General features: G+C 45.5%; 1 protein-coding gene across 6 annotated transcripts in view; it reads left to right on the top strand.

Moving 5' to 3' along the window:
• The window catches only part of ARNT2 (aryl hydrocarbon receptor nuclear translocator 2), a 155228-nt gene that overhangs the window by 115109 nt on the left and 24841 nt on the right, over nucleotides 1–15278 (top strand). For all 6 annotated transcript variants that reach the window (XR_001888147.1, XR_001888146.1, XM_017886857.1 and 3 more), the window contains 3 exons: nucleotides 710–861; nucleotides 11809–11881; nucleotides 12643–12766. Coding sequence is in view for 4 of the 6 variants with exons in the window: in XM_017886857.1 (XP_017742346.1) it covers nucleotides 710–861; nucleotides 11809–11881; nucleotides 12643–12766 (349 nt within the window). In the remaining 2 variants the exon portion in view is untranslated. The remainder of the gene's footprint in view (nucleotides 1–709; nucleotides 862–11808; nucleotides 11882–12642; nucleotides 12767–15278) is intronic.

The raw sequence follows: 15278 nt of genomic DNA, 5'->3' as shown, positions 1-15278 counted from the left end.
CACCAAAGTTATCTGATCTTGGATGACTTATTTAATTTCCCTGAGTCTCAGTATTATCAGCTGTAAATAATAAAACTCATCTTACCAAACTCTCGTGAGGCTGTTTCTGAAGCAATACGTTTGAAATCATATTACATCAAAGTGTAATACATAGAAACTTATAAATAAATAAATAATCCATAGAAAGTGACCATTTCATTATGTCTCCTATCAGAGAGTCTATTGATTCCATTTTACAATGTTAAGCAGAGGTTAAGCATCTTGTATGTTGTGGTAGCAAGAAGTAAATCCGTGAATACAATGTAGCTACATACCTGAGTGAGATAACTTGAGGGTGAGTGGAGAGCACCAAATCCAGAGTACCCTAGCAACCAAGGCAAAAAGAAAAATGCTCTGGCTTGCAGAGTTTTCATGATCTGATTTGTAAAAGCTAAATTAGAAGTCCTACTATAAAGCAGGCATTGAATGGTTGCTTTCTCATACTGTGGGTACAGAATGACCCAAATGCAGCACCCCATTTCACCAGGAGGTAGGCGGAGGAATTCCCATTGCAAAACTGCTCTCCCTCTCTTACTGTCTTTTAGCCACAATGCCTCTATTCTGAGATCCTGCTGTCCCCCGCCACAACCCCACTGCCTGCAGCCTCTCCCTCCTCCCATTTGGCACCATCCTTCCTCCTGCTGACTTCCTTCTCCAAATGTTTTCTCAGGTGGTTAAGCTGAAAGGCCAAGTACTGTCGGTCATGTATCGATTTCGCACCAAGAACCGGGAGTGGATGTTGATCCGCACCAGCAGCTTCACATTCCAGAATCCCTATTCTGATGAGATTGAGTACATCATCTGCACCAACACCAACGTCAAGTATGTACTCCACTGTTTCCCTCTCCTGGAATCCACATGCGCTTGCTTGGGTCCAGAGCTGGCAATTTTATTTGGAGCTCTTTTCTCCCTGCCGGCTCTCCCTGTAGCTGGAAATCCCTGCAGGATTAAGAACAGAGGAGACTGTAGGTCCCCATCACTGTCTCCCTCCCATGTTCCTCCTTCTCATTTCCCTCCTGATTTGTGAGAAACAAAAGAATGAGTGATGATCATGACACTCTCCTCCCTTCAGTGCAAGGTGCTCCAGTTTCTGTTCCTCTTTTCTTGCCCCTGAGCATGGAACCCAGCCAAATGGAGCTCTGCTGGGCCCTCCCGTGTTGCTCCCTGTTGCAGCAGCTGCTTGTGCCTGGTTTCTTGGTCCTACTGCAGCCAGGGGTGGAGGAAGTGAGGCTGAGCCTCTTGACAGCTCTAGGGAATGGGACAGGTGGCCCGGGTGTAGGCACCTCAAAGACACATGATTTCCCTGCTGCCCAGCTGTGGAAGCATTCCTCCCTGCCCAGGGCCTGAGGAGCCCAAGGTCTCTGCTGGAGTCATCACTCCTGTGTTCCATACATGTTAGCAGACCTTGACCCCACCACTTCCTGCCTGTGCAACCTTGAACAAGTCACTTCCTCTCTTCACCTCCCTCTAAGGTTGCTGTAAAGATTAAATGAAGTCAAGCTACAGGCCAGACACTGGGTTCAACTTCCAGCACAGTGAGCATGACCTTGAACAGGTCATACCTCCTCTGCATTTAATCTCAAGGATATACAAGGCCAAGAAACCAACACAAAGGCATTTGGACAAAAGGATGTCCAAGCAAATGCAAGCATGTGGAAGCCATGGCCAGTGTGTCGGGAGGACTGTAGCATGCAAGGGTGTGAGATGAGGCTGGCATCTGGAAAACTGTCCCCATGTCTCGCCATCATAGTCAGTGGCACCAGCATCCACCATTTTCCCTGGTTCAGCACTCGGTTGGGGGACCTGTTTCCAACCCTACCACCTCCTCTTCATCTGCTGACATCCCTTCTTGGTAGCCTCCCCGGAATTCTGAAGCCTCCAGGTGGTCACCACCGCCTGCTGGCACTCTCAGAACTTGCCTGGCTCTGCCCTCTGTTGCTGTCCCTGAGCCCCTTGGATTTGGGAGTTCCCATCTGGGCCCCACAAAGTAAACTTCTTTCCAGGCAACACCACCCTCTGAGTCCTCAGCCTCTACCCTGCTCCTGGGCCAGTAGTCACAGAGCTGGACAGACGAGTCCATGCAAGATGCCTCAGGGGGCCAATGACCTGGAATTTTTTTTAAATTTTAGATTCAGGGGGTACATATGCAGGTTTGTTACATGGATATATTGCATGATGCTGAGGCTTGGACTTCAGTTGAATCCATCACCCAAGGAGTGAACATAGTTCCCAACAGGTAGTTTTTCAACCCTTGCCTCCCTCTCACCCTCCTTCTCTAGTAGTCCCCCCAGTGTCTATCATTCCCATCTTTATGTCTGTGAGTACCCAATGTTTAGTTCCCACTTACAGGTGAGAACACATGGTATTTGGTTTTTTGATTCGGCATTAATTCACTTAGGATAATGGATTCCAGCTGCATCCATGTTGCTGCAAAGGACATGGTTTTGTTCTTTTTAATGGCTGCATATTTTGTGGCGTTTATATACCACATTTTCTTCTTCTCTTTTTTTTTTGAAACAGAATCTCACTCCATCACCTAGGCTGGAGTGCAGTGGCACTATCTGGGCTCATTACAGCCTTAACTTCCTGAGCTCAGGTGATTCTCCCACCTCAGCCTCCCGAGTAGCTGGGACTATAGGCACGCACCACCACGCCCAGCTGATTTCTTGTATTTTTAGCAGAGATGGGGTTTTGCCGTGTTTCCCAGGCTGGTCTCAAACTCCTGGAATCAGGCAAATCCCCTGCTTTGGCCTCCCAAAGTGCTGGGATTACAGGTGTGAGCCACCGTGCCCAGCCCACATTTTCTTTATTCAGCCCACCATTGATGAGCACCTGGGTTTATTCCTTGTCTTTGCTATTATGAATAGTGTTGCAATGAACCTGCAAGTCCAAGCGTCTTTTTGGTAGAACAATTTATTTTCCTTTGAGTATATACCCAGTAATGCAGTAATGGGATTGCTGGATTGACTGGTAATTCTGTTTTTAGTTCCTTGAGAAATCTCCAGACTGCTTTCCACAGTGGCTGAACAAATTTACATTCCCATCATCACTGTGTAAGCATTCTCTTTTCTCTGCAACCTCGCCAACATCTGTTATTTTTTGACTTTTTAATAATAGCCATTGTAACTGGTGTGAGATGGTATCTCATTGTGGTTTTGATTTGCATTTCTCTGGTGATTAGCAATGAGTATTTTTTTCATCTGTTTGTTGGCTGCTTCTATGACTTCTTTTGAGAAGTATCTTGTTCATGCCTTTTGCCCACTTTTTAATGGGATTTGTTGTTTTCTCATTGATTAATTTAAATTCCTTGTGGATTCTGGATATTATTTCTTTGTCAAATGCATAGTTGGCAAATATTTTCTCCCATTCTGTAGGTTATCTGTTTACTCTAGTGATAGTTTTGTTGTTGTTGTGTTTGTTTGTTTTTCTGTGCAGAAGCTCTTTAATTAGATGATGACTTGGATTCCAATCCCAGCTCCCAACTGGGCAAGTCACCTACTATTTCTAAGCCTCAGTTGCTTCATCTGTAAAATGGGGAGAATGACAGAACTACTGGCCCAGAATCATAGAATTATTCTGCAGATTCTGCATGGAGCTACTGCATATGAAGCACTCTACTATGATAGCAGACTGAGTCGGCCCCGGTAAATGTGGTCTGCAGTAGCTATCACTGTGATTGTCAGCAGCTGCAGGAGCAACGCAACCCTGCCACCCTTTGCAGTGGCTTGGCAGTTTCTTGGGCCAGTTCTTGCCTGAAGCCCTTGATTATGTTTGGTCTCCTAAATGCCCTGCCTGCCTTCTTCCTCTAACTCCGGGCAGATCACCTTGCCTTCCAACAACCAGAGACACCAGGACCCTCCTGGTGATTCTCTTCCTGTTCATGAGTGTTTCTATCTCAATGCCCTCCTCCATTTCCGGCTCCTAGCAGGGGCAAAGCCTCCTCCTTCCAGGGCCAAACCCTGCACCTTCTTCATCTCCCTGCACGTCCCTGGACTCCCATGACCCTCCCTTCTTGTCTCATCCTCCTTGTTGACTCCTTCTCGGGCCTTCATATAGACACCTGACTTGCTGATCTTGGAGAATCCCTGTCAGGCCAACCCACCAAAGCTCCCCTCCCACCTGGCCCTGCCAGACGTGTCTGTGGGAACCTCCTTCTTCACCATTCATCTGTTCTTAGCCCCTTACAGCCTTGCTTTTGCCCTGAAGGTGTTGAAATTGTTTTCCCAGAAGCCTCTTGATAACCCACATGAAATAACCTGTTCTCACTGGTCATTCTCCCCAAACTCTGTCCAACCAGCTCCTCTTTCTTAATGTCACCCTTGGCTGACTTGATGCTCTGATTCTTTTTTTTTACCTTTGCCTTCTAGTCAAGACTTTCTTGGTTGTAAGTAGAGCAGGAACAAATGTACTCAATCATAGTTCCAGGTATGCAAAAAGATAATACTATTTTACTATTTTCTATTCTGATTTTATCTGGTGAAACTCAGTTAGCTTGGCCAAATTAAGGATGTTTTATTGTCTCACTTCTCCCAACATGGGAAAAGGGTGGTTCTTCTTTACTTAGGAAGCAGAGAGGTACCACCAGTGCCAGGCTCATATGTGGCCCAGCCTTGAAGAAAATAGGGACGCTTGAGAAATGGGAGTAAAAGTAAGCAGGGCTCAGGATTCCATGGTGCTTTCTTTGTTCAACAGGTGGGTTATGGAGGGTGCTGGGCAAGGGCCTTTCAGGAGCTCTTGAGACAGGGTAACAGCGTGTGCCCACTGACCTGAAGGAGCCAGGTGCAGGACAGTGGGAGCCCCAAAGGGAGAGGAGGAGGAAAATGCCAGCCTGGATCTGCTTAGCATCTGTTCAAGCCATAGCTTTAAATGCCAGCCTGGATCTGCTTAGCATCTGTTCAAGCCACAGCTTTGTCCCAGGCTCATGCCTCCTGTCATGGCCCCTTGCTCCAGCCACTCCAAGCTAAGACTTGAGCTCCAATAACATGGAGAACGTAAGAAGGGGCAGACGGGAGGGACAGGTAAAATGCAGTGGGGGCAAAGAATAAATACTTCCCCTCGGGCCTCGGAGAAAGCATCCCCAGGAGGTAGCACTGCAGTGGGGCTTGCAAGAAAAGTAAATATCCCCCTGTGAAAACCACCCTTGGGGCTGAGGTTTTGCTTTCTTTTCCTGAAAGTCAGGCAGCACTGAGAAAACAGAAAAGCCATCTTGTATAGGGTTTGGCCTACGTAGTTCCTCCGGAAAGTTGCTGTTGCAGCTTGTGAGGTTACATGGATTAGGATGCCCCCTCAGGACATAGTTACACCAGAATCCTCAGTCTGTGTCTCTGAACTGAAAGGTCCTGCATTGGTGAAGTTGCTTGAAAAAGTTTACTGTGGACGGTAGAGGGCAGTGACAACCGTGAATGTGAACTGGCTAGCTATTTTCGAATTCGTGAGGCGAGACTTTGCCAGCAGTTGGCAGACTTGTTATGGAAAGATCCTTAAATGCTCTGTGCTGAGGGAAGGGGATGGCGAGGGTGAAGTGTGGACAATTTGCAAGCTTGGTTGCTTTCAGTCAAAAGCATCCAAAAGAAACTTCCTGGAGAAATTGAGTGTTTAATGTCGAACATTTGTATAAAGTTACTACAAAGAAGACCTCTTTATCACCCTTGCATTTTCTCCTGTTCCATCAAATATGGAATGAAGTCCAGAAAAACCCAGACTGATTTAACATACTGGTCACATACCACAGTTTTGAAATGTGCCTTGGCACTGGGGGCCAACACTCTTTTGGGGCTGTTTCTTAGCTTGAGTCATTTCAGTGTTTTTACTTAGGCACAACCTAGCTGCTGTGCCTTCTTCATTTCTGACATCTTTTTAGGGAAGTGATCTGAAGTTATCTCTTTGGGTCTGTTCAGGCCAAGTCCTCTTTCCTGTCATAGCATTGTTCCAATGTTGTCATAACCACACCTGTTGGCTCGTGTGTGTGTGTGTGTGTGCGTGCATGTGTTTTTAAAACCCCACCATGCCCAGAATCACGATTCAGTCTCTCTTGAGCCGACCGACCATCATGTCTCCTTTGTCATGCTTAGCAGTGGCCACCTGGTTGGTCCTAGGCAGGTGGTGGAGCATAGGGGTGGGTACAAAAGAAATCAAAGGAAAGACTGCATTCCTGTTCTCTGCAGAGCATAGAGGCAGTAAGGGCCTGAAACACCCAGTCACCAAACCCTAGATCTGGGAGCTATCCTGGATCCCTCCCTCTCATTCACCTCAACAGGCAACCTGGCACAGAACCAGAGCCCCTGGTTCCAACTGGGATTCTCTCTAGCGCATATCCTTCTCTGCCTCTTTGGCACTGCCTTGGTTGAGGCCTTTGCCCCCTCACAAGTGATCATCGGTCTTACTGACCATCTCCCCTGCCTTCCATCAGGACCCTGCTGAGCCAATCCACATGGCCAGGAAGCAAGCTCTAACACACACACGTGTGCATGCACACACATGCATGACTGGACCATGCTGCTCTCTGGCCCTGATCAAATCAATTCCAAACCCTGTAATAAGCATTTCGAGTGCTTCACAATAGACATGCAGATGGTGCCCAACCAGGATGGATATTAGCCTCCATCCCCAGACGCCTCCCAGCGTGCTTCCAGTTACTCCCAGGGACATGATTCCAGCGACCTCGGAATGCCCACTTCATGCCTTCTTACTCACTTAGGCTGAGTAAAAACCCCTGTCCAGGGAGCATGAGGGAAAATTGACAGCATCTGCCCAGCCTCCTGCACCTCGCCGACAGGAAGCCGAGCTTGAAGCATTCACTTTCTACTCCTCAGCCATTGTAGCCTAGCTAATGGAGGGCAGCACTGGCTGCGGTAGGAACCCACTTCCCTCGCATGTGCTGTCAGTCAGTTTTCTTCTGAGCAGCCCTGCTTTCTCCTTCTCTGGAATTTGCAAGCACACCAAGGTTTATTTTCATACCATTGCTGTGAAATGTCTGAGAAAACTCCCCAGGGCTCTTCTCAGGATGGGGCAGCCTGCAGGTCAGCACTTTCTCTTCCACACGTGCTCAGCTATGGAAGAAGAAACCCAAAGGTTGTGGGATGGAGATGCTGATGTTCCAACCACAGAGCCAGTGTGGTTAGGGTCCTGGGGATTTGCCAGCCATACCTGTGACCTGATTTTCTGCTTCCCAGTGAAAGGAGCTTTTTCTGGTCTAGGAGCCCAAACAGGAACAGAACTGAAAGCAATCCCCCAGCCTAATACCAAGACCCCTTATCACGGCCTTTATGCACATTAGAAACATGGGCCCTCCCCAAACACAGACCTGCACCAAGGTGTGTGAATGGACAGGGCTGGGTTTGTGCCCCACTTTGCCCCTTAGCCAGGCACCTGTGGTACAGCTACACAACTCCACACAGTGATCCTATCCTGTCTCCGAGATTCTGGGCCTGGGCTGGGCACAGCCTGAGTTGCAGGTAGGAGTGGTTGTCATTTCCTGGAAAAATGTTTGTGGGTTGAAGGTAGGGCTCTGGGAAAGGGTTAGAAAATGGTTCATGGATTGCTGCCATAATGGGGAGTTCACTGCTTCAACCCCACCAAAGTCCCAAGGAACAGATTTTTCTGTTTCCTATGGCTCAAGATGCCCAAGGTACTGGAATAGGAGACGTGGAATAATTGTCTGTGTTATAGCCATGGGTATGTCTCTTGGGCTAGGGCAGCAGCTTAGGACAGAGGAAAAACTGTGCAAGGTCTCCAGCCAGACAGACTTGGGTTTGAGTCCTATGTGTTCCATATTCGTGCCATGCCACCCATCCTTTACACATCAATTACATTCTAGCCATGTCACCCTGGATGCATCATTTACATTCTAACCGTGTTACTCTGGACACTTAGTTCACACCCTGGACACTTACATCTACACTTTCATCGTTGCATCTGAGTTGCTTTATCTCTGAAATGAGGATACTGCAGAGATGTGAAAATGTTGACAAAGTACTGGCCATCAGCCCTACATTCAGTGGAAGGTGATGGTGCCCCCAAGGTGTGAATCAAAGCAAAACAAAACAAAAGTCATAAAGTAAGAATAAGGAGGTATAGAAAGGAATGCTTTTTTTTCTGTTGAATATTGTTTCCTTTTTCAATTTCTGGAATGCCAATTTGTTTGGAAAATTATTTCTAGTGCTCCCACTTTGCTGGTCTAATAAGCATGGGCTGAGACTGCCTGGTAGGAGATCACGTGCTTCTGCTTTTATCCTTTTCCTTTTATCTGGGCCCCCACACTGACATGAGGAGGCAGACTGTACCCTTCGATAGAATCTTGTTCGTCCTGAGGTGTCATCTTAACTCACCACACTGTAATTGCTTGCCTACGCGTGTCTTTCCCTGGAGACTGTCAGTTCCATGAGGGCAGGGATCTTGTGGGTTCTAAGTCGTTGGTCTGTCCCGGTGCCTGGCAATAGAGTTCCGTATGGTTCACTGAATGAATGACTCCTCTGGGCTGGACTCGAAACAGAATGTTCGCCATGTCCTCCAACTGGGGTTCCCATCGAGGAGACCTTCCTTTATGGTGGGGACACACACACACCAGGGCCATCAGCACAGAAGGCATGGCCAGAGGAGGAAGTGGTGTTCAGATCATACATCTTTTGTAATGCTGAGAAAAAGACTTTAGAAACAGAATCCAACTTATTTTATGTTTCTCCAGGGGCAGAAGTTGTTCCCCAGATGAAAGTTATAGGGAGGTGCATTTGGGTTCTTTAGGGGTCATGCTTTTTATAAGTATTTCTGTCTGCAAATGGAGCAGGCTGCCCCAAAATGCAGTGAGCTCTCTAGCAGAGAAAGTCAAGCAGAGACTGACCAGTTGCCTGTCAAAAGAAATGATGTACCGGGGGTTGCTGTTATCAGAGGAGCTGTGGACCAGATCACTTGTGTGCATTTGTTTCTTAGGAGCTGAGAAGAGTCAGCAAATAGCAATGCATCTTTTATGTAATCCAAACAGCCTACACTTGGAATGAGAAAATCTAGTCTTGCTTAGTCTTCACCACTTACCAGCCTGGTGGTTGTGTTTCTACCACACACAATTGGTACACCCTCTGCCTTGCCTGTTTGCCTGGGAGGAAGATTGAAGTTAACCATTGTGGAAAGGGCCAAATGGGATCCCTTGATCTCTGTTCTGGTTAAGTTTGGCCAGTGGAGGGACTGACTGGAGACAAAGGAACAAGAGCGGAAGAGGAAAAGGTATTAGGCAGCCTTGCTCACCATGGCTCTCACAGGTCTGATAGCTGCTCACTCCTTCTGTCCCTTTGGCCCTAGGGATGATGATGGCTTCCTGTTGTTGCTAGCCTAGGGGCTCTTCACCATCCTAGTATAACATCTATGAAAGCTTTTTCTTTCCCAAATGGGGCAGACAGCAAAGCACCTTGAAATCAGAAGTATCAGATCAGTACTTGGCTCCGTTCTGTGATAGCCCCTTGCCAGTTGGCCAACCTTGACAACCGCTTAACCTCTTTAAACTTCAGTTTCTTAACTTTAACATGAGGGTAAAGTAACCACTCTGAAAGTTTAGTGTGGGTATTGGATGAGATAATGTAAACACCTGTCCGTTTATGGCCATACCTGTTAAGTAGCCCCTTCCCTAAACCTTCTTTAATCATCCCTTTTGAGGGTGCCATCTATTTTCTGCAAACCTCTAGCATCTCTGGGCCTCAGTTTCCTCATGCGGAAGGGGAATTAAAAAAACAGAAAACCCACTTCCAAGGTGACTGTGAGCCTAAGGTGAGTTGGGATGAATGCAGGCATCTAGCAGGAGGCCGGGGCAAATGCACAGGGGCGGGTGCAGGTGTTACCCCTGCCTTCTGTCCACAGTCGCCAAACACACCACCTCTTCCTGGGTGGGGGCCTCCACATTCTCACCAAGCCTGTGCTTTTGCTGACAGTTACAATTTTGTTAGAGCTTTTGTTACAGTTTGTTTACAGTTTTGTTACAATGTTCTAGCCATGCATTCCTGGTGGTTCCTCCCCAGGAAGCTGGAGCACCTTCCACACCTGCACCTCCCCACCAGCCACTTCCTCATCGTAGATAACAAAGGCTTCCTCTTCCACTCTCCCCTCACTTCCTATCCACAGAATATCTAGCCAGCCCTCCCTGCATCCCAGACCCAGATGAAGGGAGGTGGCCTGTCTGCAGTTCCTCCAGGGGGTTCTTCCCCACCACCCGGTCCGGGACACAGCCATGGGTGATAAAAGTGGGACCATGAACATGTCAGAGGAGACCCCCTGTGATCGTTCTTATTTCAAAATAGACACTGGAAGTAAACAACGGAAATCCATACATAACCTTCCTAATTAATGCAGACACTTGAGAGATTGTTTTTCTTGGTGTTAAATTTTGCTCAACCACATGATATTTGTGGCCATATTTGCAGCATGCATAATATATTGTGCTGCACTTGAACTTTTCCATACCTTTCATCATACCTTCCTGTGTTTCTAGACGATCTTCACAGTGGTTGCTGTCAGTGCTGTGGAATAGTCACTCAGGAAATTAATATGCAGGATTTACAAAGTCATTCCCGATTACTGCCAACTTTGCATGGGTAGCTCTTACTTCCTTCCACTGAATAATTTCCTTACTACAGACCAGCAGCAGGATGACCACCTGGGAGAGTGTGAAAGTGTGAGCAAGTCCACAGTCCCTCATCTGTGTCACCATAGTTTTCCAAAAAGGTCGTGCCATGAACACTTCCCCAACACCATGTGACCGTGGTAGTTTCAATGCAAAGCCACCATGTGAAACATATTTTTATTGACTTAGCAGTTGAAAAATTATACTTCAAAGGTGTTTTAATTTACATTTATTTTGATTATTTTAATGGCAAAATGTTTCCCTAACTTGCTTATTATATCTATTATATATATGTTATTATATGTACATACAGTACATGTATATTTGTCCTTTTATTTATTTATTTATTTTGCTTGAATTGTCTGTTCATATGCTTTAAACTGATTGCTGGGCTGGGAGTAATGTCTGTTAGTAATTTGAATTGCATAGTAGCACTAATAATTTTTTGCCTGTCCTTCTTAATGGTATTTACAATTGAAGAGGATCCGGTCATTTGCCCCATTTTTAGGCTCTGAGCTATAGAGTTCACTTTCTCTTGAAAACAACCCAGTTTTTAAACTTAAAGCCACCATTTCCTCCAGCAAATCTTTTTCTTCCCCAAATGGAGCAGGCAGCAAAGTCCCTTGGAGTCAGAAGAGTCAGGTCAGACCCTGGCTCTGTTCTGTCATAGCCATTTGCCAGTTGGCTGACCTTGACAACCACTTAACCTCTTTGAACTTCGGTTTCTTAATTTTAATATGAGGGTAGAATAACCACTGTGAAAGCATAGTGTGAGGATTGGATGAGATAATGTGAACACCCGCCCGTTTATGGCAAAGTGTTAGCTGAAGCCAACTGCTTCATTCAGCATTAAACCCAACTGCTTTTCTGAATTTGCCTTAAAATATTTGTTCTGTGGTATCTTTTGACTCTGCATAAAATGAAGTCACACATCAAAATTGATTTCTTAAATAGTTGAGTGTGGTAGCCTAAACATGAAATGCAATGTCTGGAGTCTTGATTTAGGGCATTAAAAATAAAATAAAATAATTTAAAATGGAAAACAATGTAGAGATCCATTGGGTATCACCCACTCTGCCTCTGAGGTATGGGAAAAGTCCTGGCTTAGCCCTATTGTCACCCCTTCTGTTCCTCATGACCCTCTTTGTTGTCTTCTCGTTTCACAGGCAACTTCAGCAACAGCAGGCAGAATTAGAAGTGCACCAGAGAGATGGATTGTCATCATATGACTTATCCCAGGTGAGTTTCTGGAAAACCCTTTCCCTGTTGGAATTGTCTCCAGCCCAATGGACTGGGGGACTCAATTCAGCCCTGAGCTTGAGCCCCTCAGCCCAAAGGATTGCCCCATCCACACGCTACAATGGAAAGAGCAGACCTACAGGTCCCCTGGGAGTCTGCTGCTGTCACTCCTCCCTACAGAACTGAGCCATGAAGAATGTGTGAGTACCAGGTGAAGAACCAGGGGCCATAGTCAACCGAAGGGCTGAAGGACATTTCTGAGGACCATGCATGAACTCTAGTATGAGTGTACTCAGAGACCAACAAGAGCAGCTTCTGATCCCCTTGGGCCCCCTGGCTTCTTGGCCATTTCCCTGCCACTGCCTGTGTCCCATTCTTCTTCAATGTGCCTCTTCCTGTCATGCTCTGAGCCTCCCTCTTCACCGGCTCTGTCTCCTTTCCTTCTCCTATCTCCACATGATGTCCACTTTTCCTGATATTTAGAGTAAGTTGATTGTTGTTCATTTCTCACTCTAAGAAAGTAATCAGTGTGACTCTGTTATCCTTCCTGTGACCTTCAGTTCACTGTCCACAACCCCCTCACCGGCTGTTCTTGGCTTTCACATATAGAAAAGCTTCCCACCTGATAAAATGTTCCAGCCCCAAATGCCAGTGATTCCAGAGGGAGGGGTTCTGATGAAGGAGAGCTGGTGGCTTCTGGGGACACACACTCTGTGCCTTACGCATGAGTTGCTCTTGTGTTTTATTTAATGTGCAAACAGGTCCCCGTCCCCAACCTACCAGCTGGTGTTCATGAGGCCGGGAAGTCCGTGGAAAAGGCGGATGCAATCTTCTCCCAGGAAAGAGATCCTCGGTTTGCTGAAATGTTTGCAGGAATCAGTGCATGTAAGTTTCCAAATGGCACTGAGGTTTTGAGAGTGTGGGGTTTGCAGTTGCTTTCAGGCCATCTACAGACAGCTACTCTTAGTAAGAGGGGGCCACGGAAGGTGAGTTTAGAGTAACCATTGCAGGGTATAAAAATACATGAGTTGGAATGGATTCTCTCTACTCCTGGCCTTGCCTCTTGTATACCAGTTACCCAGGGTAACCAACCTGGGGTCTGGCATCTCATCATTAAAATTTGAGGAGTTGGAACAAATGAGCTCTATTGTTCCATTGTGCTGTTTAGTTTTGTTAAGCCAAAGACATGTCTCTGTAAAAAGTTGAAATTCAATCCCTAACACACAGAGGACCACATTTTAACATCAAAATACGCAGTAAAAAAGAAAAACAAAAATGATCCTCTATCCTACCACCTGGATATAACCATGTTTAACTTTTTAAAATATGTTTTTTCTATCTTTTTCTACACATATATATTCTTTTTTTACAGGAAATTGAGCTCACAGTAGCTTAGTTTTTTCACATGACAATTTATTATGAACATATTTCCAGATTATTAGACAATCTTTTTTTGTCAGTTGTGTAGAGTTCACGTGATTAATCCTCTGTGGCGGTCATTAGGCTGTCTACCTATGTCAGCACTGCCGTTAGAGGAGATGGTGCGGTTATAACTTAAGGCATCGCATGTGGCCAGCAAGTCCAGCTGCCTCGCCCTCCCACTCAGATTATCACTGAGATTAACAAAATGTAAAATTTGGAAAGATCTTTGTTGGTTCCAAAATCAGAAAAGGGATTCTATTTTCATGTGGTCAAGGAATTTTCACAAGATACAACGGAGTCAGGATGAGTGGAAGGGAGAAACCAGTTGGCTAGTGAAGAGGAAACATGGGGAACTCCGTCACTGGAAGAGAAGCCCAATCCTATCCCCTTGGGGCTAACAAGCTGAAGACAGTGAGGCCCGAGGCGAGGACAGACAGGCCTATGGAAGGTGGTGAGGGAGCACACCTCAGCCCTCCTGATGCCAGCATGTTGGTGGAAAGTCAGAGCCTCTGGGTGCTGGAGCTGCTTCCCGTTAGGGCAACAGGTGCCAGTACAGCACCAAGACCCATTGTCAACACACAACAAAAACCAGACCCCTCAGCACAACAGGGGAGCTCCCGGCTCTTGGTTCCCATGGCCACCCACCCACATCAGTATTTCCTCGACTTTTCTAGAGAAATATCATTTCATCCAGTAAGAAGAGACAACAGCACATCTAAAAGGTTTTTTTCTCTTCAGATAAGCCTGAAATATTTGACCAGAGACCCACAGCGTCCCAGAGAAATCCAAACATAGACACTTTCTCATAAAGTTAACAAAACAGAAAAAAAAAAGACAGATAAGAAAAAAGAAGAGGGGGGAAGGGTCCAAGGGAAGGAACGAGAACAAATGTCCTCCTTTGGAAATGAATTTTTCTGATAAAGAGAAGGTTCAGAGAATCTTCAGTATCTCTTCTCTAGGTGATTCTAGGCCATCCTGCATGTCTGAAAATGAGTTATTTGAGGTGGGGAAAGTGATGTTTAATAAATTGGATCAGTACAAAACAGGCTAATATTGCAGAAATCCAAGTCAGTGAATTAGAAAGAAACATGAATTTTCCCAAAATACAAAAACTTAGGTTTTCCAAGTGAAAGAGCTCAATGAATACTAAACAAAATTTCAAAGAAACTCACACCTACACATGATCTGTTGTATTTACTTTTTTAAATTTGAAGAAAGGAAGAAAAAATCCTGCAAATGTTGAGATTAAAAAAATTACCTTACCTACAAAGAGAAATCTTTTGTTAGCCTTCCCCAAGATATTAAATGCCAGAAGACTTAGGAAAGTGGCGGTGGTGGCAGGGTGGGGGGCAGCGGGGGCAGGGTGGACACAGGAATAAATAGAGAGTTTGGAAGAATATGTGACCCTGAAATTTTCCACCAGCCAAGCTGCTTTCCTATTTGGAGGACAACAGAAAGACGTTCACAAACATGCACTGTCTACATATTCTGCTTGCAAAAAAACTACTTGTAAATTGTACTTGTTTATGAAATGAATCAAAATATAGAACATGAGAACAGAAATGATAGGTTGGAAAAGCAGTAAGGATGAAAAACGAAACTAATAACACTGAAAATTAACGTAAAAATTATTAGAAGATACGAAAGACAGAAACAATAAATAAAACTTAGAGTCTAAAACCTCAAATCAAGAAATTTAAAGATTTCCTCACCAAAGATCCAGACTCATTTTGGAATGGGTGTAGTATTTATAAATAGGTACAGATTTATCATCAGTGAATATCAAGAATAATTAAATATGTTGACTCCCAATCAATAGCTCCTGAATAATATGCTGCCAAAATATGATATAACAAAAACAAACTGAAATTAATGATTTAACCTGAAAGAAGGGGTGGTAGAGATGCTCTGCAAACCCAAGAAGGAAAGTAGGGTCATCAGTGTCGCCAAAGAAAAATTCAAACTGTCCAGTGAG

This window comes from Rhinopithecus bieti, unplaced genomic scaffold (assembly GCF_001698545.2).
Source record: "Rhinopithecus bieti isolate Rb0 unplaced genomic scaffold, ASM169854v2 scaffold_15087, whole genome shotgun sequence".
NCBI lineage: Eukaryota > Metazoa > Chordata > Mammalia > Primates > Cercopithecidae > Rhinopithecus > Rhinopithecus bieti.
The sequence above is the reverse complement of the archived record's forward strand: the minus strand, read 5'-3'. Positions and strand labels throughout refer to the sequence as shown.